Raw genomic sequence first — 23,114 nt, forward strand, 5'->3', positions numbered from 1 at the left:
GGAACCCCCCTCACCTGGCTCTGTGGTTGTTTATCGTAGGTATTACTGTTCTCCTGCTTCTCTGTCGACAGCAGCCGGTCGTGGTGAGGAGCTCAGGAAGTTTTAAAAACTCGACGGCGTCCCCCTCCTCCCCCCTCCCTCCCCCCGTCCTTCGTCCTCAGCACCTGCCTTCATCACTTTGATTATTTTCGTTCACGCCTTGATTCCCTTCCTGTCTTCCAGATCTCGGGGGCTTCCCAAGCTGAAGGAGTCGAGCTCCCATGAGTCTCTGCTGAGCCCGGGCAGCGCTGTGGAGGCTCTGGACCTCAGCATGGAGGAGGACGTCTTCGTCAAACCTCTACACAGCAGCATCCTGGGACAGGAGTTCTGCTTCGAGGTGAGACACAGACTCACGGAGATGAAAGCAACGACGGCTGCTGGTCTGCTTTCTGTCTTTAGTGATGGAAGGAGCATCTCAGCACGTTCTTAAAGAGCTTCTTCATCAGTAACATGTTGGCTTTCATTTACTTTAGGATAATTAGCTGCACTTAGAAGATCTGAGAGGTTTAGAGGAGGGATGCAAGAATGATCTTCACTAGTTATTTATTTAAATCTGCTATAAACTAGAACCACGTCACTGTAGCGTCAGAACTTCTTCTATTTTAATGGTGGTTGGCTGCATAAAGGCTGCAAGAAATCTGAGAAGAAGAAGAAATGGAAGAAGAAGAACAACAACAACAAACTGAAGAAGAAGAACAACAAATCGAAGAAGAAGAAGAAGAACAAATTGAAGAAGAAGAACAACAAATCGAAGAAGAAGAAGAACAACAAATCGAAGAAGAAGAACAACAAATTGAAGAAGAAGAACAAATTGAAGAAGAAGAAGAACAACAAATTGAAGAAGAAGAACAAATTGAAAAAGAAGAAGAACAACAAATTGAAGAAGAAGAACAACAACAAATTGAAGAAGAAGAAGAACAACAAATTGAAGAAGAAGAACAAATTGAATAAGAAGAAGAAATAGTAATGGAAGAAGAAAACAGAAGAACAAATGGAGGAAGAAGAACTAGAACCCTGGTTCTACCATGAAGGTCGTCCTCTGTCAGTCAGTCACTAGTGTAATGTGGATGTGTGGTGAGGTGGTAGTAGTTGATCATCGAAACAGAATCCATGGAGTCCACTCAGTCAAAGGCTGCACCCAAACAACAACAACAAACACTGAACGTTTAAAAGAAGAGAAAAGTTTCCTGGAGACAGCGTCAAGGAGAAACATCTTCCAGAGAGGGTTAGGGAGTTTATGGCAGCGTTGGATGACCAGAACATTTCTGGAGTAGAGAACACAAGGTACCAGCTACCCTCTCCACACTAGGACGTTTAGGACCAGAGAGGGACGTCCCTGATGTAGATGTTTCTATGTGTGGTGACAAAGTGAGGACACCGTCTCTCACCTCCTCCCTCCTCCTCCCTCTTCTCTGTCTCACCCGTCAGGTGACGTACTCCGGCGGCAGCAAGTGTTTCAGCTGCACCTCAGCGTCAGAGAGAGACAAGTGGATGGAAAACCTGCGGAGGACGATTCAGCCCAACAAGGTGAGACGCCGGCCGGCTGGTTTTTATTTTTAGGAGCGTCGTGTGAAAGCAGGCGGCCATGTTTGTTTACGATTCTGACCCCACGTCGTTTCTGTTTCCAGGACAACTGCCGGCGGGCCGAGAACCTGCTGCGACTGTGGATCATCGAAGCCAAAGACCTGCCGCCCAAGAAGAAGTACTTCTGTGAGCTGTGTCTGGACGACGTCCTGTACGCCCGGACCACCAGCAAGACCCGCCACGACAGCCTGTTCTGGGGCGAGTACTTTGACTTCTCCGGGCTGCCCGCCGTGCACAGCGTGACGGTGCACATCTACCGCGACGTGGACAAGAAGAAGAAGAAGGACAAGAACAACTACGTGGGCCTGGTCAACATCCCGGTGGCGGGCGTGACGGGACGGCAGTTTGTGGAGAAGTGGTACCCGGTCAGCACGCCCACCACCAGCAAGGCCAAAGGGGGCGGGCCATCCATCCGCATCAAGTCCCGCTTCCAGACCATCTCCATCCTGCCCATGGAGCAGTACAAGGAGTTCGCCGAGTTCATCACCAACAACTACACCATGCTGTGCTCGGTGCTGGAGCCCGTCATCAGCGTCAAGAACAAGGAGGAGATGGCCTGCGCCCTGGTCCACATCCTGCAGAGCACCGGCAGGGCCAAGGTCAGAGTCCGGCCCGGGACGCGTTAGCTTAGCATAGACCCTGGAGGGTTAGCTTAGCTCTCAGGTCACAGCTAGAACCATGTGGAGACAGGATTTTAGTTCACGTCTCTGACTTTACTTCATCCTCTGTCCATCATTCTGTAAAGTTGTCCTCCACTAAACATTACTGACCCTCCTCCTCCTCCTCCTCCTCCTCCTCCTCCTCCTCCTCCTCCTCGTTCAGGACTTCCTGACAGACCTGGTGATGTCGGAGGTGGACCGATGTGCCGACCACGACGTCCTGATCTTCAGGGAGAACACGTTGGCCACCAAGGCCATCGAGGAGTACCTGAAACTGGTGGGACAGAAATACCTGCACGACGCTCTCGGTCAGTTTTATACCCACACACCTGTACACACACCTGACCACACACCTGACCACACACCTGACCACACACCTGTACACACACCTGACCACACACCTGTACACACACCTGTACACACACCTGAACACACACCTGACCACACACCTGACCACACACCTGTACACGCACCTGACCACACACCTGTACACACACCTGTACACGCACCTGACCACACACCTGTACACACACCTGTACACACACCTGACCATACACCTGTACACACACCTGACCACACGCGTGACCACACGCCTGAACACACACCTGAACACACGCCTGTACACACGCCTGTACACACGCCTGTACACACACCTGTACACACACCTGACCATACACCTGAACACACACCTGAACACACGCCTGTACACACACCTGTACACACACCTGACCACACACCTGACCATACACCTGAACACACACCTGAACACACGCCTGTACACACACCTGAACACACACCTGACCATACACCTGAACACACACCTGTACACACACCTGACCACACGCGTGACCACACGCGTGACCACACGCCTGAACACACACCTGAACACACACCTGAACACACGCCTGTACACACGCCTGTACACACGCCTGTACACACACCTGTACACACACCTGTACACACACCTGACCATACACCTGAACACACACCTGAACACACGCCTGTACACACACCTGTACACACACCTGTACACACACCTGACCATACACCTGAACACACACCTGAACACACACCTGAACACACACCTGACCACTCTCAGTTCTGAGGTTGTTTTACCTGCTAAAACAGACATAACTATAAACATTAAACCAGACCAACAGATTATAATCCGTCATTAATCCAGAGCAGATTACACCTGATGAACCTGATGAGGTTGAATCTGTTTCCATCATGTAGACGATATCAAACCGGTCTGACTGGTGTGAACGCTGTTGATCCTGAATTAGATCAGAAACAGGTTTTTACTGTTTCTGATCTAATATTGGAGCACATGAAGGATGAAGATGATGATGATGATGAAGCAGCTTCACTCTTCCTCCTCCTCCTCCTCTTCCTCCTCCAACAGATTTAGCAGAGGAGTCTTTAAAGTGTCTGACAGAAGTAGGACGTTGCAGCGCCGCTGAGAGCTGCTGTCATTATTAGAACCAACAAACCTTCATCACTTCAACTCTTTTATTTTTAGCTGCGCGTCTGGAAATAGATCAGTCTTTTATTTTGACACTCCGCTCAAAGCTTCCTGTCGTTTTTGCTGCGTCAAGCTTCACAGCATTAAAACTTAATGACGCTGTAAAGACCCAGCTTCTCTGCAGACACTGAACGCCTCACTGTCCATCCTTCCTCCTCCCTCCATCACACCATGTTGTTTTATTTTTATTTCATTAATAATCTCATTCTTGTGTCTCCAGGAGAGTTCATCAAAGCTCTGTACGAGTCAGACGAGAACTGTGAGGTCGATCCGAGTCGATGCTCCACCAGCGATCTACCTGAACACCAGAGTAACCTGAAGATGTGCTGTGAGCTGGCGTTCTGCAAGATCATCAACTCCTATTGGTACCAGACCTCTATAGACCTCTACAGACCTCTTCAGACCTTTATAGACCTAAACAGACCTTTATAGACCACTACAGACCTTTATAGACCTCTGTAGACCTCTACAGACCTCTACAGACCTCTGTAGACCTCTACAGACCTCTACAGACCTTTACAGACCTTTATAGACCTCTGTAGACCTCTGTAGACCTCTACGGACCTCTACAGACCTCTACGGACCTCTACAGACCTTTACAGACCTTTATAGACCTCTGTAGACCTCTACAGACCTCTACAGACCTCTGTAGACCTCTACGGACCTCTACAGACCTTTACAGCTGATACAAAGATTGGTTTTAATGTCAAATCATTTTAAGTTCCTCTAACCCCCCCCCCGCCCCCCCAGTGTGTTCCCCAGGGAGCTGAAGGAGGTCTTCTCGTCGTGGAGGCAGCAGTGCGTCTCTCGAGGACACCAGCCAGACATCAGTAAACGTCTGATCAGCGCGTCCCTCTTCCTCCGCTTCCTGTGTCCCGCCATCATGTCTCCGTCGCTCTTCTACCTGATGCAGGAGTACCCCGACGACAGGACGTCCCGGACGCTCACGCTCATCGCCAAAGTCATCCAGAACCTCGCCAACTTCACCAAGTCAGTGTCTTTACTCTGGTCCTCTGGAGACGTGGGACAGGACCTGGACGGACGAGTCTCACCGTGTCTTCGTGTCCCGTCTGCAGGTTTGGAAACAAGGAGGAGTACATGGCCTTCATGAACGACTTCCTGGAGCACGAGTGGGCGGGGATGATGCGTTTCCTGTCGGAGATCTCCAACCCGGAGACTCTGTCCAACACGCCGGGCTTCGAGGGCTACATCGACCTGGGACGCGAGCTGTCGGTGCTGCACGCCCTGCTGTGGGAGGTCGTCTCTCAGCTGGACAAGGTTTGACTCCTGTTTGACTTTATTAACACACACCGCAGGACATGAGACATAGGGACATAGGGACATAGAGACACACACCGCAGGACATGAGACATAGGGACACACACAGCAGGACATGGGACACAGAGACATACCGCAGGACATGAGACATAGGGACATAGGGACATAGAGACAGATATAACCTGTTACCACGGTGACAATAAAGACCAGACGAGTCCACACTTCAACATCCTCAGTTTATGCTTCCAGAGTAGCTCCTCCTAGCCTCCTAGCTAACAGTAGCTCCTCCTAGCCTCCCAGCTAACAGTAGCTCCTCCTAGCCTCCCAGCTAACAGTAGCTCCTCCTAGCCTCCCAGCTAACATTAGCTCTTCCTAGCCTCCCAGCTAACAGTAGCTCTTCCTAGCCTCCCAGTTAACAGTAGCTCTTCCTAGCGTCCCAGCTAACAGTAGCTCTTCCTAGCCTCCCAGTTAACAGTAGCTCTTCCTAGCGTCCCAGTTAACAGTAGCTCTTCCTAGCGTCCCAGTTAACAGTAGCTCTTCCTAGCGTCCCAGCTAACAGCAGCTCTTCCTAGCCTCTCAGCTAACAGCAGCTCCTCCTAGCCTCCTAGCTAACAGCAGCTCCTCCTAGCCTCCTAGCTAACAGTAGCTCCTCCTAGCCTCCCAGGCTGTGATTGGTCGTTCAGGTGTCAGGTGTGTTCCTTAGCCTGCAGCCACATATCAGAGACGTTAAGACAGTAGAAGACAAACAGCGCCGCCTGGTGTCTGGAGGAGGAAACAATACATTCATTCATACATTCAGTAACAACACTATAAGTTCCAGACGTCCCTGAAGGCAGCACATGACTGTAGCTGTGTGATGTGAACAGGTGGATGGACATCAGCTCCTTTAACACATTAACGCTGCGTGGCTGAAAACATCACAGCATGGCCTCCCCCCTCCATCACCCCCCCTCCATCACCCCCTCCCCCCCTCACCTCCTCCCCCCCCACCTCCATCACCCCCCCCTCACCTCCCCCCCCCCCCCCCCAGCATGGCTCAGCTGTGTTGACGTGGTTCTGTTCAGTAGCAGCATGTTGTTGTTTTAGTTTGTTTCTGTTTCCATTAAATTTCCCTCATGGTTTTTTTTTTTTCTGTTCACTTCCTGTCTGCTGCCGCCATCTTGGTTTGGCTTCCCCTCTTCCTCCTCCTCCTCCTCCTCCTCCACCTCCTCCTCCACCTGCTTCCATTCAACACATCCACACACACACACGGCGACCACAGGGTGAAAATTCCTTCCTGCAGGCCACCGTAGCCAAGCTGGGCCCGCTGCCGAGGATTCTGGGAGATATCTCTCGCTGCCTGGCCACGCCCACACCCATCCAGCAGCAGCTCCGCCGCTTCCAGGACCATAGCTCCGCCCACAACATCAGCGGCAGCCTGTCGTCAGGGTTACAGCGAATCTTTGAGGACCCAGCTGACAGGTAACCAATCAGATGACAGACTCCTCCCCCTCCCCCCCCCTCCTCCTCCTCCTCCGTTAACTCTTTCCTCTCCTCCAGTCGTAGCGAGGTTCGTAGCCTCCAGTCTCCGTCCTCTGACGTGATGGACGGTTATGTCCGAGGACAGCGTCCCCTGTTGTCTCAGCAGCGTCCCTCCACCCGCTCCAGCTTCTCCGACCAGGAGGAGCGCCCGCTGCCCAACGGCCGCAGCATCTCGCTGGTCGACCTGCAGGACGCCGCCCACGGCCCCGCGGCGCCGACCCACGAGGCCCCGCCCCGCCTCAGCAGGGTGGGCTCCCAGGCGTCCGTCGGAAACGCCGCGCCCCCGACCGCCTACGCCCACTCCAACCCTCTCACGCCTCAGCCGGCGCCGCACCAGGCTAAAGCCCCGCCCAGAGACGCTCAGCCGCAGAGCGCGCCGCAGGCGAGGCGCCCGCTGCACCCGTCCCTCAGCCAGCAGCGCAGCCTCCAGCCGCTGTCCTTCCAGAACCCCGTCTACCACCTGAGTAACCCCGCCCACGGCCTGGCCACACGCTCCGCCCACTCCCTGCGCCTGGACTCCAGCTCAGAGAACCTGAGCACCGAGAGCTCGCACAACAGCCACAGCAACTCTGACGACCTCGGCAGCCAGGTGGGGGTCAAAGGTCGCGTGGCGTCCAACAGCAGCCTGGACGAGCTGGGCAGCAGGCGGAGCACCCAGAGCGAGGAGTGCTCCACGCCGCGCCGCCACCCGCAGCCCGACCTCCCGCCGGGCGCCGCCACGGCCGTCGCCATCCCCCGGCAGAGCACGACGGCGGGCACCGCCCACATCGTCAAGGTGGAGCAGCAGAGCAGAGGAGGGGGCGGGGCCAGGACGCCGCGCTCCCTCCCACAGAGCGCATCACTGCGAAGCAGCAGCAGCGCCAACACGGAGCCGACGCCCACCGCAGCGCACGCCGCCCGCCCGGCGTCCTCCACCGAGAACGTGGCCCCGCCCCAAAAGAGCGCCGCCAAGCAGCCGCCACAGGTACGGAGCGGCGTCTCCTCTTGTCTCACGGTGTCTTCCAGTGTCTCACGCTTGTCTCCGTCCAGGTGGCGTCCCCCGTGGAGGCGGTGGCGATGTCCCCGGTGGAGAGGACGGCCGCCTGGGTCCTGAACAACGGCCAGTACGAGGAGAAGGAGGAGGAGTCAGGAGAGAGGAGCAGAGAGGAGGGGAGGAGCTCTGAGAAGGTAAGCTCACCTGTCAGGTGGTGATGATGGTGATGAAGGTGATGATGAAGGTGTCGGTGCTGATGATCTGGTCGTCTGTCTCAGTACGAGCTGGAGATCTCTCGGCTGAAGGAGCGTCTGAAGGTCTCCGGTCGGCGCCTGGAGGAGTACGAGCGGCGCCTCCTCGCGCAGGAGCAGCAGATGCAGAAGCTGCTGCTGGAGTACAAGAGCCGTCTGGAGGACAGCGAGGAGCGGCTGAGGAGGCAGCAGGAGGAGAAGGACAGCCAGATGAAGAGCATCATCTGCAGGTAGGACACACCTGGACGCACCTGGGCCAGGGTGGAGGTCAGAGGTCAGACATGACGAGCGTGTGTGTGTGTGTTCAGGCTGATGGCGGTGGAGGAGGAGCTAAAGAGAGACCACGCTGAGATGCAGGCGGTGATCGAAGCCAAGCAGAAGATCATCGACGCTCAGGTAACTCACCTGACGACACACGCCTCCCTCACACCTGAGCCTCCTAAAGGGGCGGAGCTTCTGTCTCCGTGACGACTCGTGTTCAGACGTTAAAGTTTGTTCCTTCGCTGATTTCAGGTCAGTAACGGATGTGAAATTAACCAATCAGGCAAGTAGTAGCTGAGGCCCCGCCCCCTCCTCCACCACGCTCTTTATTTATGTTTAAACGCCGTCAACGAGAAGCAGCAACACGCCTCACACCTGTCCAGCCGGCCAATCAGAGCACAGCAGCATGTGAGCTCATAGTCCAGGTGTTTGCTTGATGTGATCATGTGACCAATCAATTAATCAATTAATGAATCAGTCTCTTCAGACGACTTCCTGCAGGTGTGTTGCCGTGTTGCTCTGAGCTGATTTTATTTCCGTTTGGCTGCAGACACTCACCCCCCAACCTCCCCCCTCCCCTCTCCTCACCCGCCCTCCCGCTTAAAAAAACAACAAAACCACCTGAGCTTCCTGTTCACACCCTTTCACAATAAAAAGACAGACGGGTTTTGAGTCGAGGACTTCGTCAGAGATCAGCTTCAGTCACATCTTCCTTCTTGTTTTGCTGTTTTTTATCTTTTTGGGCTGATTTTTATTTATTTATTATTTCTGCTGCCTCCAGCTTGTTCCTGCTGTCGACTCAAAACCACACACTCTGTCAACCGTTTGATTAAAGAGACCGACTGATTAATAAGGTTATTAATCTAAACCTGTTATTGATTTAATAAGAATATAAAATATAAATTATAAAAAAAAATCAATGACTTTGATTCATGTTGATTCAAGTTTGTAAAACATTAATTACAATATTTAAAAAAAAAATCAAAGTAACAAACAAAATTCTCTGAAGTTTGTGCCATTTTTAAATGAATTGAAAATCCCCATTCAGAAGTCCATTTGATAATTCCGCAATTTATGAAGTGTCCGAATAAATCCTGTTAAATTATTAAAAGGTTGTCAATCAACGAGACTCGTTAAATTTAAATCTAAATCAAAGTCTGTGGCCTCCAGTGATTTAAATCTGTTTTTAATTATTTAATCGTTTGTATAAAACAGTTTGTGTGGTTTTAACTCGACTGATCGCCACAGACAGTCACTTCCTGTTTGTATCTGTCAGTCTGACTTCCGGCCCCGCCCACTTTGTCTCTGTCCAATCAGGAGAGGCGGATCGACTCCCTGGACGCAGCGAACTCTCGGCTGATGGCGGCGCTGACGCAGGTGAAGGAGCGCTACAGCGCGCCGAGCCTGCGCAACGGCCTGTCGCCAGGCAACCCCACCAAGCTGTCAATCACTGAGAACGGAGAGTTCAAGAACAGCAGCTGCTGATGAGGGGGGCGGGGCTTGGCCTGCGCGTGACTCCGCCCACCTCTGTTTAAAGATGGAGTGTAAATAGTGAAGCGTGACGTGTACAGAGTGTGTTCGTGTGTGTGAGGAGGAAACAAACCAAAACACGTTTTTTCTAATCGACTTTTTTATCGTTTTGTTTTTTTTTTTCCCTGAAGTTTGATTTTATTTTTTTATTTTAACCTGACGAGTTGTTTTAATTTATTCCTCCTCGTTCTCGTCGATCTACTGAACAGACTCACCTGTCTCACCTGTCTGCTGTTAATAAAACATGCCTGAAATAAACCCCGCCCCCTGTGGTCTGACTGGTCTCCATGGAAACGGAAGAAGAGGCGACAGCGCGTCCTGTTTTCTTGTTAAGTTTTTATTATGCTTAAAAAAGAAAATTAAAAGACAGAGGAGGTGGTGATCAAAGAAAAAGAAAAATATATATTCAAATATCTTTATACTTTTCTATTCATATGATTAACAATGCAAAGAAAATAATTCCCGTAGTAGTAGTGCTTAAGTAAAGTTCAATATAGACTTTATTATAACAAAATAGGCAGTTTATCACCGAGGGTTAAATATCCGTCACAATCTCATCCAACAATAATCGTGACCGGCGGGATTCGAACTCGCGTCGTAGAGGGCGCCGCGCCGACGCGTTGGACACTGTAAAAAGATCTGCCGTCAGAAATAATTTAGTCCTAAGAAAATACGTTTTAGTAATAAAATAATTCTGTTTCATGTGATGAGACGCTTCTAATGACATATTTAGTTGTTTTTTTATTGTTGAGACAGAAAATTATCTCAGGATTAAAAAATAAATAAATTCATGTTTTCTGGAACTTTATCTGTAAGATTTTTTTTTTTATTTAATATTCTTAGCTTTATTGTAAATATTTTCTTTTCTGTTTTAAATTCTAATTTGGAAATAAATTTATTGTAAATATAAGATTTTTTTATGGAATGAGTTTTTGAGATTCAGATATCTGTAAATTAAATTGTATACATTTTTATTTTTTAGTTCTGAGATAATTTTCTTCTCTAACGTTTTTCACATTTTTCTAATTTATTAATAAAAGACTTTGCTGAGACGTTTTCTTGACTTTAATTTGTTTGATTCTCTAAATAATCATGAGACTGAATTAGTTCATGTCTAATCATTTAGTTTGAATCAAGTTTTCTTGTAATTATTCATTTTTTATTAGACGTTTGTAAATTATGAATTTCATTTAATTATAAGAACAGTTTTCTTATAATTCTGATATATTTTCTATTTTTTTTTAAATTTCTTGGAGTTACATTTCCTCGTATTAATGTTTTAATTCTTCTGGTAGTAAAATAATTTTCTGATTTTAATGACGTTAAATTTCAGTTTTCTAAAAATATTTTTTTCTGATTTTTTTTATTTGTTTTATTAAAGATGAAATCACATGACTGGTCGTTAGCTGAGTCGAGCTAATCGGCTAAAATCATAGTTCGTTACCTGAGAACCGACAGAAAACGTCTCGTTCTGATTGAAACCGTTTAATCTGAGCTGCACGGCGCCCTCTAGCTGCAGAGCAGGAACCTGCAGCGTCCCAACAAACATCCAGCAGCAGAAACATGAGCAGAGTAAAAAAAGAAAAGTGATGCAATGAGCAGGAGAGAAGAAGAGGAGGAGGAGGAGGAGGTGAAGAGAGGGGGCTGATGGGAAATAAACTGGTTAACATGCTGTTAAAGCTCAAACGTGCAAAGTTTTGCTTTTCGTGTCTCTCGCTTCATCCGGACCGACAGACGCTGCCTGAGACTGAGACTCCGCCCACACACCGCTCGCCTGACGAGACAAAACCAGGAGAAAAAAAACCCACAAACAAAAAAGAAAAACAAAAAAGATTAAATCTGCTTCGTACGATTCTTCTTCTTCTCCCTTAAACATTAAGGAGCTGTACCGTGAGTCAGAGCTCGTTCAACCAGGACCACAGGAAATGAATCAACTCGTCTTTTCAAAATAAAACAGAGTGAGAGGAAGAGGAGGAGGAGGAGGAAGAGGAGGTTCTGATTCATAACTTCTCCTTGGACTGAACCCAGATGAAGGGACCCGACTGCTCCTCGATGATGGACTTCACCTGCTCGTAGATCTCCTCCAGAGTGTCGCCCTGAACGATGGCTGCAGGAAACACACAGGCTGTTAGCTAGCGTGCTAGCTAACATGCTAGCAGGGTTTTTACCTCTTGAAAGTGAATCTGGCATGCTACATATCAATGCTAAGCTACTCTGTGGTGTCTGTTATGTGCAGTAGCACCACCAGGCCTCTAGATGGAGGTGAGGACTCTGTCAGGCTGGTCACCACGTGGTGACAGCTGAGGCTCTGACCTGTGAAATGCTCGGTGAACTCCTGCTCCAGCTTGGTGGCTCTGTCGAAGGTTTTCCGTCCCTGCTCCTCCGTCAGACGTTTGTTCATCTCCCTGAAAACAGAACCAGAGTTTAATGGGTTTAAAGAACCCAGAGCTGAAAGTTAGAACCAGTTAGAACAGCGTGGGACTCACATGATGTTCTCCACAGACTTGGGTTTGATGAAGATGGCGATGGGGTGGAGCTGAGCCAGCTGGAGTCTCTTGATGGCGTTTCCTGACACGTCCAGGATGCAGTGTTTCCCCTGAGGACACGTCACAGTTACAACAGGAAACAGACCACGCTGTAGCGAGCTAGCATCGTAGCGAGCTAGCATCGCAGCGAGCTAGCATCGCAGCGAGCTAGCGTGCGGTACCTTCTCAGCCACCTCTCGGACCGACTGGACGCTGGTCCCGTACAGGTGGTTGTTGTACTGTCCCGCCTCGATGAAGCGGTGGTCCTGGATGTCTTTCTCCATCTGCTCCCTGGAGACAACGAAGTGATAATCTCTGCCGTCCACCTCGTAGTCGCGCTTCGGCCGGGTCGTATCTGAGGGAATCAAACCCACAACCTTTAGCCCCGCTGACCAGAACCTGCTGAACGCGTTCTCAGAGGGGGGAGGGGCTTACGGGGGACGCAGGATCCAAACTTGTCGGGGAACTCGGAGATCAGGTCGTCGTTGATGCGATCCTTCATGGGGCCGAGGATGATGACGGGACGGGTGTAGCTGACTGAGGAGGAGGAGGAAGAGGAGGAGGAAGAGCCTGGTTAAACTAAAACATCAGCCTGATTCATCTGAGTCTGATCAGTAGAACGTGGTAGAAATAAATAAAGACATGAGACTGTTTAGGTCAAAGGTCGTCTGGGCTCACCTTCCTGCTGAACAACAGGTTCATACGACAGAACGTACTCCTCCTGACCACCTGGAACACAAAGAGGAGGAGGTCAAAGGTCAGCGGCCTGGACAGACGCAAGTGAAGGAGGAGGAGGAGGAGGAGGGAAGGATGAAGATGACTGAGTCTAGACCAGAGGACGCTGTGGTCCAGACTGGTCCACTGAGACCAGGACTAGGATTAGAAATAGAATAGAATATAATAGAATATAAAAGAATAGAATAGAATAGAATAGATGTTAGTGTCACAGGAAGTGAGACAGGAAGGAAAAACATTGACCTTCACCAACAGATGAATTATTAATGAATCATTAATTAAAAGGAGACGAGAACTAGCTCTAGACTTTCTGATTAGCATCTCATTGTTAGCGGGAGGTTAGCGGAGTGTGTGAGGTCATGCAGTTAGCCTGTGTTAGCTTGTGTTAGCCTGTGCTAGCCTCGTTAGCTTGTGTTAGCTTGTGTTAGCCTCGTTAGCCTGTGCTAGCCTGGTTAGCCTGGTTAGCCGGTCAGACTTACGGTAGCTACTCTCACTATCGCTGGCGTTGGACGTCACGTGTTCTGGAATCACAACAAGACACAAACACAGAGGGTCAGACCTCCCAGAATGCTTTGCACCGAGCCGTGGGAACCAATCACAGAGAGACATTTGAGTCCAGATCAGAGGAAACAAGCGTCACCGCAACCAACCCCTGCAGGAGCAACCTGAGCAACGCAACCTGAGCAACCTGAGCATCAACACCATTAATAAGAAAATGAATTTAATTTAATAAGTTGATCTGAATCAGTGAAAACACAAAGTTGTTCAACAAGCGACAGATTATCTGATGTAAATATAAATATAATATTATTATTAGAATGTAATGATCAACACATGGAAACAATAAAACCTCCTGATCTGTTGATTTGTGACAGAGTGAGACCTCCTGTCTGAAGATCCTCAGAGCTCTGTGAGGAAGAGGAGGAGGAAGAGGAGGGGGATGGGGGGGGGGGGAGGAGGAGGAAGAGGAGGGGGATGGGGGGGGGGGGGGGGAGGAGGAGGAGGAGGAGGAGGGGGGAGGTCTCCACCAGAAACCGTTTAGTTTTATTCTCATTGGTCTGATTGTTTTTAAATGTGCTAATCAACACCAGTCAGCCATAACATTATGACCTCTAGACTCTGAAGGTGTTCTGTGACCTCAGCATCAGATCCTCTAGGTCCTGGATCAGGTTCAGAGGTGGAGCCTCCATGCATCAGACTAGCTGGTCCAGGACGTCCCACCATGAGAGGGTGGACATGGTCTGCAGCGATGCTGGGGGAGGAGCTACGAGTCAAAGGAACATCTACATCATCTGATGGTCTTCAGACCAGAACCTCCTTCCTCCAGGTCTTCTTGGTCCGGTTCTGAGCTTCCATCTGAGGTCAGAGGTCAGCATGGAGACCCTGACTGGTCTGAGATCCAGAACCAGACAGTGGACATAATGTTATGGCTGATCAGTGTATTTACCTGGAACCAAAATAAAAGATTAACGAGTTTTAATATTAAACGTTTAACTCCTCAGACGCTGGTGGAGACCCAGGGGCTGATGGGGGTGGTGGGGGGAGAAGGATGGGGGGACCGGGGGGGGGGGTGAGGATGAGGGGGGGGGGGTGAGTGGTGGGGGAGACACTTACTGTGGCCCTTGGAAAGCAGATCATCACTGTTGTCCTGCAGTCGCCGAGAACAACGAGGAGGAAACAACCAGAGAAACAGAGTTACTGAATTACAGCGACAGACGGAGAGAGCAGCTGGTCGCCACGGCTACAGGGCGGCCATGTTGGCTCCACAACAGAGGAGGAGGAGGAGGAGGAGGAGGAGGAGGAAGGATCCTCTGATAAAGTTCCTCCCTTAATCAGGACCGGGCCGGGCCCCGTTGCCGTGACAACCAGTGCATCTGCAGCAACGCCACCGTCAGCTGATCTCTCTTCCTGTCGCCGACCAATCGTGTTTCAGGCCGCCGCCCCCTCCCTCCCCCCACGCCGCTCTGGTACTTACGGTCGGCGTCGCTGGTCTCCTGCTCGCTCGCCGCCTCTTTGCTCTTGTAGAACGGAAACTTTCTGGTAAAGAGGTTCTTTTTACGCTTGTCATTGAGAGACTGCTGAGGAGGAAGAGGAGGAGGAGGAGGAAGAGGAGGAAGGAGTGATGGAATAAAAAAAAGAGAGGAGGAAGGAGCGATGAGGGAGGCTGATGTGGTCTTTATGTCTGAGTCTGTGGAACTACAACTAGAAATGTTCCTGGAGCCACAGAGTCCATCATCACCTGTATGAACAGGTAACTGTGTTTCCATGGTGACAGTGAAGGTAGCAGCAGAGGAGGAGGAGGAGGAGGAGGAGGAGGTGAACATGCTGAAGATGACATGCAGCAGAGAGGAGCTGATCTATGGAGGAGGATTAGTGCCACAGTCAAAAATAAAAACCTCTTTACGTCTGAGATTATTATTTATTCTGAGATTATTTAAATCAAGATCAGATACTGAGATTAAAGTAAAAATTTAAAGAAGAGACTATGATTCAAATTATGAAAAGAAAAATAATTCTGAGATTTAAGTTAAAAAACTTTTTGTGAAAAAGTCAAATGTTAAAAAAAGTCACGTTAAAGATTAAAGTCAGTACTTTGAAAAGAAACAGTTCTGAGATTAAAGTTAAAAATCTAAAATTAAAGTTTTAAAAAACAAATAGTCCTTAAAAAATAAGAGATTAAAGAAACAAATTTTTTTTTCCAGATTAAAGAAATAATTTTGTGAAAAAGTCAGATGTTAAAAAAAAGTCACGTTTGGGATTAAAGTGAAAAAAAAAACAACTAAGAGATTAAAGTCAAAAATATTTTTTTTAATTTACAAAAAAGTCATAAATTTAATTAAAACGTGACGTTTGGGATTAAAGTCAGAATTAAAGAAACTTAAAGAAACAGTTTTGAGATTAAATATCTGACTCTAGTTTTATTTTCTTTAAATTTTAAACAGAATAAAATCGTTCTAAACTTCTTCGTGGCTCTAATCTCGTCACTGACTCGTATCATGTGATCGATCATGACAGGAAGTAAATATAATAATAATATGATTAATGAAGGTAAATTAACTCCTGATTTTATTTTATTTCATCATTAAATCATTAACTGATGATTAATAAATGTAATTAGAGATGATTTTATTTCCTCATGGATCAGTCTGATCTACGTCTCCATCAGCTGATGAGAGGTTTTAATGTTTTTATTAAACTAAACCTAAACTAAAGGTTAAACAGTCTGAGGTGTTGATCAGCAGGGGGCGGGGCTAGTGACATCATGGGGTCACATGGTGCACTCTGACGTTAACCAGCAGGTGAGAGAGGTGAGGAGGAGGAGGAGGAGGAGGAGGAAGGTGTCAGCAGACAGTCAGACATCAATGTCAAGCGTTTCACTCTGTATTAAGGGGGAGGAGGGGGGAGTCATGCGTGTTGTTGCTCCTCCCCCCTGTTAGAGGGCGGGGCTGCGGAGCGACGTGGCGGCGGCGCCGCACGGTTTAAAGGAGGCGCCGCTGAAAACGTGTCATGCTGTTAAACACGCTTCGTTAGTCAGACGTTAGTAGGTGGAGATCAGCTGACAGCGGCAACGGCAACAACAACAACAACAACAACAACAACAACAACAGGTCAACCCTCTGGACTCATTTCTACTAGTTCATCTACTGGTTGCCTAGCAACGCCTAAAATAAAAACTACTTTTATTATTTTTCTACGGTTTCACGGTAGACGGTTTTCTACGGTTTCAAAGATTAAAATCTGCTCGGTGACAGACCGTCCTCCTGTTAGCGTAGCCTGTTAGCATAGCCTGTTAGCGTGACAGCCGTTAGCGGAGCAGTCTGTCTCAAAGACTCAAAAATAAATGTCCCCCTTCAAAATAAAATTTAATCCAAAGAATGCCAAAGTTTCAAAATAAATTTAATCAATTCAGATTTTAAGTTTTAAAACTTTTTCACCAACATGTTCGTTCCTGTTTTCAACATTTAGAAACTGATCCATCAAATAAAATGATCAAAGATACTTTATTACTTTATTTTAAATTAGATTTCAACTAAAACATGTTTATGAATTATAGCATGAACTTAACAGACACAGCTGTTTAATGATAATCTGTGATAATCTGAACTGGTTCGTGTCTTTTCTCAGCGTTTTATTTTGAAAAGCGTCTCCAGTGACTCCAGAGGGTTGAGACTCTGACTCTAAAGACGTGAAGAAGAACTCACCCCTCTGTCTCGAGACTTGGCGTTGAACTTGACCGTCTTTAATCTCGCTCGCTCCTTCTTCTCAACCCTGAGGTCAGAGGTCAGAGGTCAGAGGTCAACACAGGTGATCTACAGGTGACTCTCAGTCCTGTTACTGTCTGTCCACTGACCGTCTCTTGCTGGGGATGACCCCCACCTCCTCCACCTCCCCCTGAGCCGTCAGCTGTCTGGCCTGCCACCACTCGTCGTCGGAGGCGTTGACCACGTGGAGGATGTCCCCAAACTTGAAGTTGAGTCCCTGACTGGGTAGACCTGAGTCCCTGGTCTTATCGTAGTCGAACAGAGCTCTGCAGCAACACAACCATAAAACAACAATAAGATGATTAGTTAATGACGTGACTGATCATATTTAATATTTATTACTATTATAACTGTTCAATAATTCTACTTTATTACAAAATAAACAACATGTGAATTAATTAATAAATATATTTATTTACAATTTATCTTTAATTCTATCTTTAAATTAACCCTTTGACGCCTGAATTGATTTTTCAATTTTATAAAGAAATGAATTATTTGTGTGTTTGCGTACCACTCTGACCGGTCCTACGAGAAACTAGCGCTTGCAAAAGGTTCCTAGGTTTTTCTTGAATGTGCTCAAACCAACATTTGAGGATCACATGTTTTATTTCAGCTGCAGTCTGAACGGAAACAGTGCGTCGCAAATTTGCGACGCACTGTTTCCGGGGTTAAGTTAAAATCATTTAACAGTTAATTAAAACTTTGACTAAACCAGAACAGATCAGCTGATGACATTTAATTAGACTCTGAGTCAAAGATGATAAATTAAATAACTGGTTTTATTTTAAATGGTTCAGATCAGAGTTTGTGTAATTCTTTAGTACAAAAATATAAATGAATAAATGAATAAAATATATTTTGGAAGGATTCTAGTAAATCAAACACTGACTAATAATAATAATAATAATCTCATGTGCGTCTCACCTGACATACAGAGACCTCTTCTGACTCGTCCTCAGAGACCCAGACCCTGAACTGATGCTGCTGTTCATCATCTGTTCTCTCAGGTCGTGGATCTTCGCCTCAAACCGACTGTACTCTGAACGTAGAGACAAGAAGAGACGAGAGACGAGATGAGACGAGAGACGAGAGGACAGGGATTAATTAAACTCTTTAAACGAAATAAAACCTTTCAGATCTGAAACATATTCTGGTTCTGTTACGTTCCCGTCAAATAATTCCACAGCTGATGATGATTCATGAGATGTTAAATAAGTCAGTGTTCACCAGATGAACTAGTACATCCTTTATCTAGTTTAAAATGTGGACAGAAAATAAATTAATTATAGTGAATCTATAAAGATCATTATCCTGAATGTTTCATTATTATTATTATAACATATAACTTTTAAACTGTCCTGCTGCTGTAACACCTCAGGGATCAATAACAATGATTAACAATGAGTCTCCTCTTCATCGTGACTGTCCCTAGACCTGATCTGAAGGACCCAGTGTCCTCCTCTTCATCGTGACTGTCCCTAGACCTGATCTGAAGGACCCAGTGTCCTCCTCTTCATCGTGACTGTCCCTAGACCTGATCTGAAGGACCCAGTCTCCTCCTCTTCATCGTGACTGTCTCTAGACCTGATCTGAAGGACCCAGTGTCCTCCTCTTCATCGTGACTGTCCCTAGACCTGATCTGAAGGACCCAGTGTCCTCCTCTTCATCGTGACTGTCCCTAGACCTGATCTGAAGGACCCAGTCTCCTCCTCTTCATCGTGACTGTCCCTAGACCTGATCTGAAGGACCCAGTCTCCTCCTCTTCATCGTGACTGTCTCTAGACCTGATCTGAAGGACCCAGTGTCCTCCTCTTCATCGTGACTGTCCCTAGACCTGATCTGAAGGACCCAGTGTCCTCCTCTTCATCGTGACTGTCCCTAGACCTGATCTGAAGGACCCAGTGTCCTCCTCTTCATCGTGACTGTCCCTAGACCTGATCTGAAGGACCCAGTGTCCTCCTCTTCATCGTGACTGTCTCTAGACCTGATCTGAAGGACCCAGTGTCCTCCTCTTCATCGTGACTGTCTCTAGACCTGATCTGAAGGACCCAGTGTCCTCCTCTTCATCGTGACTGTCTCTAGACCTGATCTGAAGGACCCAGTGTCCTCCTCTTCATCGTGACTGTCCCTAGACCTGATCTGAAGGACCCAGTGTCCTCCTCTTCATCGTGACTGTCCCTAGACCTGATCTGAAGGACCCAGTGTCCTCCTCTTCATCGTGACTGTCTCTAGACCTGATCTGACGGACCAATGAGATCCTCAGGTGTCTCACCCTCCGGCCTGTAGTGGGCGATGATGGTCACCGTCTGCCCGGCGTTCTTCAGGGCGGCGGCGGCCTGTTCGTGGGTGGCGTTCCTCAGGTCGACCCCGTTCACCTGGAACCAGGTCCAAGTTATTAACGGTGGAGGATCACCTGTGTGTGTGTGTGTGTCAGGTGTGTGTGTGTGTCAGGTGTGTGTGTATCAGGTGTGTGTGTGTGTCAGGTGTGTGTGTGTAACAGGTGTGTGTGTGTGTGTACCAGGTGTGTGTGTGTATCAGGTGTGTGTGTGTGTCAGGTGTGTGTGTGTACCAGGTGTGTGTGTGTGTGTACCAGGTGTGTGTGTGTACCAGGTGTGTGTGTGTGTCAGGTGTGTGTGTGTGTGTGTGTGTACCAGGTGTGTGTGTGTGTGTACCAGGTGTGTGTGTGTGTACCAGGTGTGTATCAGGTGTGTGTGTGTACCAGGTGTGTATCAGGTGTGTGTGTGTACCAGGTGTGTGTGTGTATCAGGTGTGTGTGTGTGTATCAGGTGTGTGTGTGTGTATCAGGTGTGTGTACCAGGTGTGTGTGTGTATCAGGTGTGTGTGTGTGTGTACCAGGTGTGTGTGTGTGTGTATCAGGTGTGTGTGTGTGTCAGGTGTGTGTGTGTAACAGGTGTGTGTGTGTGTGTACCAGGTGTGTGTGTGTATCAGGTGTGTGTGTGTGTATCAGGTGTGTGTGTGTGTATCAGGTGTGTGTACCAGGTGTGTGTGTGTATCAGGTGTGTGTGTGTGTGTACCAGGTGTGTGTGTGTGTGTATCAGGTGTGTGTGTGTATCAGGTGTGTACCAGGTGTGTGTGTGTGTGTATCAGGTGTGTGTGTGTATCAGGTGTGTGTGTGTGTGTATCAGGTGTGTGTGTATCAGGTGTGTGTGTGTATCAGGTGTGTGTGTGTGTGTATCAGGTGTGTGTGTGTCAGGTGTGTATTAGGTGTGTGTGTATCAGGTGTGTGTGTGTCAGGTGTGTATCAGGTGTGTGTCAGGTGTGTATTAGGTGTGTGTGTATCAGGTGTGTACCAGGTGTGTGTACCAGGTGTGTGTGTGTATCAGGTGTGTCAGGTGTGTACCAGGTGTGTACCAGGTGTGTACCAGGTGTGTACCAGGTGTGTACGTACAGACACCAGCCGGTCTCCTTTCCTCAGCTCTCCACACAGATCAGCTGGTCCTCCAGCGAGGATGAAGGAGATGAAGATCCCCTCCCCGTCTTCTCCACCCACGATGTTGAAGCCCAGTCCTGTCGCTCCTCGGTGCAGGACCACCTTCCTGGGCTCCCTGTAGGAACACACACCTGTCAGTCACCTGGACGCCATGGGACCTCCCGAACAAGACCCAGACTGTAACCATGGTAACCTCCACTAATCAACACCAGGTGGGGGACAGAAAGTCTTCGAGGACACATTTGGGACATGGAGGAGGACATGGAGGAAGAGGACGTGGAGGAGGAGGAGGACGTCGTCATCTTCTCCTGACTCAATCAGGAGCAGAAGACGACGAAGGAGTAACTTCCTCCTCCTCCTCCTCCTCCTCCTCTTCCTCTTCAGTAAACACTGATCACATGTTCTCCTGCTGCTGTCCTGATGTGAACCAGCAGAGGGCGCCACTGAGGTTCAACCACAGACAAACTACTCTGTCCTCACCTGGTGACATCATCGTCTCCCAGCATGCTCTTCGGCGTCGGTGAATAACGTCCCGAGGACGCCGGCGGGGGGAGGGTCTGACTCAGGAAGCTGGGGGGGCTGATATGGTTCTCCATGTGCTGGGAGTACGCTGAGGACAGAGACAGGAAGTAGAACGTTGTTAAACTACAGAGACAGGAAGCAGAACGTTAAACTACAGAGACAGGAAGTAGAACGTTGTTAAACTACAGAGACAGGAAGTAGAACGTTAAACGACAGAGACAGGAAGTAGAACGTTAAACGACAGAGACAGGAAGTAGAACGTTAAACTACAGCAGAGGAAACGACAGAGACAGGAAGTAGAACGTTAAACGACAGAGACAGGAAGTAGAACGTTAAACGACAGAGACAGGAAGTAGAACGTTAAACTACAGCAGAGGAAACGACAGAGACAGGAAGTAGAACGTTAAACGACAGAGACAGGAAGTAGAACGTTAAACTACAGCAGAGGAAACGACAGAGACAGGAAGTAGAACGTTAAACTACAGAGACAGGAAGTAGAACGTTAAACGACAGAGACAGGAAGTAGAACGTTAAACGACAGAGACAGGAAGTAGAACGTTAAACTACAGAGACAGGAAGTAGAACGTTAAACTACAGCAGAGGAAACGACAGAGACAGGAAGTAGAACGTTAAACGACAGAGACAGGAAGTAGAACGTTAAACTACAGAGACAGGAAGTAGAACGTTAAACTACAGAGACAGGAAGTAGAACGTTAAACTACAGCAGAGGAAACGACAGAGACAGGAAGTAGAACGTTAAACTACAGAGACAGGAAGTAGAACGTTAAACGACAGAGACAGGAAGTAGAACGTTAAACTACAGCAGAGGAAACGACAGAGACAGGAAGTAGAACGTTAAACTACAGCAGAGGCCACGACAGGAGTAAAGAATCTGTGTCAGACGGTGGAGTCAGAGAACACTTAACCAAATTATTATCCAGACCAGTACCCCCCCCCCCAAACCCCCCCGGTGTGGATCAGCCTGAAGCTCGTGATGCTGCTCGTCCTTCACGCGTCTCAACAGTAACAGAGGATGAGGAGGAGGATGAAGATCTAATGTCTGAGGACACTTTAACACTTTCAGTTACTGATTTACTGCTTTGACATGTTTGAACGTCCAGCATCGTCCACTTATCTGAGGATAAACTAAGACCTCCAGACGTCCCCGTCTCCACCAACGTCTCCACCAACGTCTCCACCAACGCCTCCACCAACGCCTCCAGAGTCTCCTGGATGATAATCCTCCAGAACACTTCCTGAACCACCACCTCAACAGGAAGTAGAATCATCTCAACTCATCTCAGCCACCACCCTGAGTTTATGACCAGAGATCAACTGGTCAATCAATCACACCTCCGTCCCGGCTGTCCCTCGTTGAAGACATTCATGGACAAGACCCTAGAACCTCAGAACTGCATCTCTGATTTATGCAGGTTCTGCTGGACCGTGATGGTTTGAAGCCGAGTGTGAATCATCAGCACCTTCAAGTCCAAGGATGGTTCTCTCCACATTGTGGTGACCAGAGTGAAGGAGTTTATAGGATAAAGTTCCTCAGAGACAGAAGATCAGAGAGAGCTGGAAGCTGTGTCTCTGGAGAAACAGTGACTCCACGATCAAAACAGAACGTCCTGAGTACCATCATCGTCCACATGCTTCAATCAGAACGTCCTCAGAGGAAGCTTCATGCAGACGCTGGTCTGATAAAAGAATCTTTAACATATTTATAAAGTTAAATCTCTCTGAGCTTCATGATGTTCAGACATGTCTGACTCGTCTCAGCTCTAGATCTACAGCTCTAAACAAACTGAGCTGCTCCTGTTTCTGCAGCTGCTCTGGGTTTGTTTCAGACTTTATGGTTGAGAAGATCAAATCATTTCCGTCTGGAGAAACTTGTTTAAGATGGTTAAAGAACATTAAATGGACTTGTTTATTTTGTTTTGTTCTGTTTTCTAGAGTCAGAGAATTAGAATAAAATAAAAAGGTTGATGAGAATAA

General features: G+C 48.1%; 2 protein-coding genes across 8 annotated transcripts in view; one reads left to right on the top strand and one right to left on the bottom strand.

Annotated features, from left to right (window-relative positions):
* Window positions 1-10,306, top strand: part of rasal2 (RAS protein activator like 2) — a 48,245-nt gene extending 37,939 nt beyond the window's left edge. For 4 of the 5 annotated variants that reach the window (XM_084546919.1, XM_084546917.1, XM_084546921.1 and 1 more), the window contains 13 exons: window positions 223-376; window positions 1,468-1,566; window positions 1,668-2,222; window positions 2,446-2,590; window positions 4,028-4,172; window positions 4,558-4,797; window positions 4,884-5,085; window positions 6,347-6,546; window positions 6,625-7,570; window positions 7,636-7,773; window positions 7,858-8,060; window positions 8,139-8,226; window positions 9,409-10,306. In XM_084546919.1, coding sequence (XP_084403045.1) covers window positions 223-376; window positions 1,468-1,566; window positions 1,668-2,222; window positions 2,446-2,590; window positions 4,028-4,172; window positions 4,558-4,797; window positions 4,884-5,085; window positions 6,347-6,546; window positions 6,625-7,570; window positions 7,636-7,773; window positions 7,858-8,060; window positions 8,139-8,226; window positions 9,409-9,576 — 3,283 coding nt within the window. In that variant the 3' untranslated portion in view covers window positions 9,577-10,306. The remainder of the gene's footprint in view (window positions 1-222; window positions 377-1,467; window positions 1,567-1,667; window positions 2,223-2,445; window positions 2,591-4,027; window positions 4,173-4,557; window positions 4,798-4,883; window positions 5,086-6,346; window positions 6,547-6,624; window positions 7,571-7,635; window positions 7,774-7,857; window positions 8,061-8,138; window positions 8,227-9,408) is intronic. The other variant, XM_084546918.1, reaches the window with a different exon arrangement.
* A 132-nt stretch (window positions 10,307-10,438) lies between these two features.
* dlg1b (discs large MAGUK scaffold protein 1b) overlaps window positions 10,439-23,114 on the bottom strand; it is a 61,560-nt gene continuing 48,884 nt past the window's right edge. For all 3 annotated transcript variants that reach the window (XM_084546926.1, XM_084546927.1, XM_084546925.1), the window contains 14 exons: window positions 21,078-21,207; window positions 20,556-20,712; window positions 19,419-19,521; window positions 18,071-18,185; window positions 17,233-17,409; window positions 17,084-17,150; window positions 14,857-14,956; window positions 13,361-13,402; window positions 12,825-12,875; window positions 12,582-12,683; window positions 12,329-12,501; window positions 12,108-12,217; window positions 11,935-12,026; window positions 10,439-11,728 (listed from right to left, as the gene is read on the bottom strand). In XM_084546926.1, the coding sequence (XP_084403052.1) occupies window positions 11,622-11,728; window positions 11,935-12,026; window positions 12,108-12,217; window positions 12,329-12,501; window positions 12,582-12,683; window positions 12,825-12,875; window positions 13,361-13,402; window positions 14,857-14,956; window positions 17,084-17,150; window positions 17,233-17,409; window positions 18,071-18,185; window positions 19,419-19,521; window positions 20,556-20,712; window positions 21,078-21,207 (1,526 nt within the window). In that variant the 3' untranslated portion in view covers window positions 10,439-11,621. The remainder of the gene's footprint in view (window positions 11,729-11,934; window positions 12,027-12,107; window positions 12,218-12,328; window positions 12,502-12,581; window positions 12,684-12,824; window positions 12,876-13,360; window positions 13,403-14,856; window positions 14,957-17,083; window positions 17,151-17,232; window positions 17,410-18,070; window positions 18,186-19,418; window positions 19,522-20,555; window positions 20,713-21,077; window positions 21,208-23,114) is intronic.

The sequence above is a fragment of the Chelon labrosus genome (genome assembly GCF_963514085.1).
Source record: "Chelon labrosus genome assembly, chromosome: 6".
In the NCBI taxonomy this organism is placed as follows: domain Eukaryota; kingdom Metazoa; phylum Chordata; class Actinopteri; order Mugiliformes; family Mugilidae; genus Chelon; species Chelon labrosus.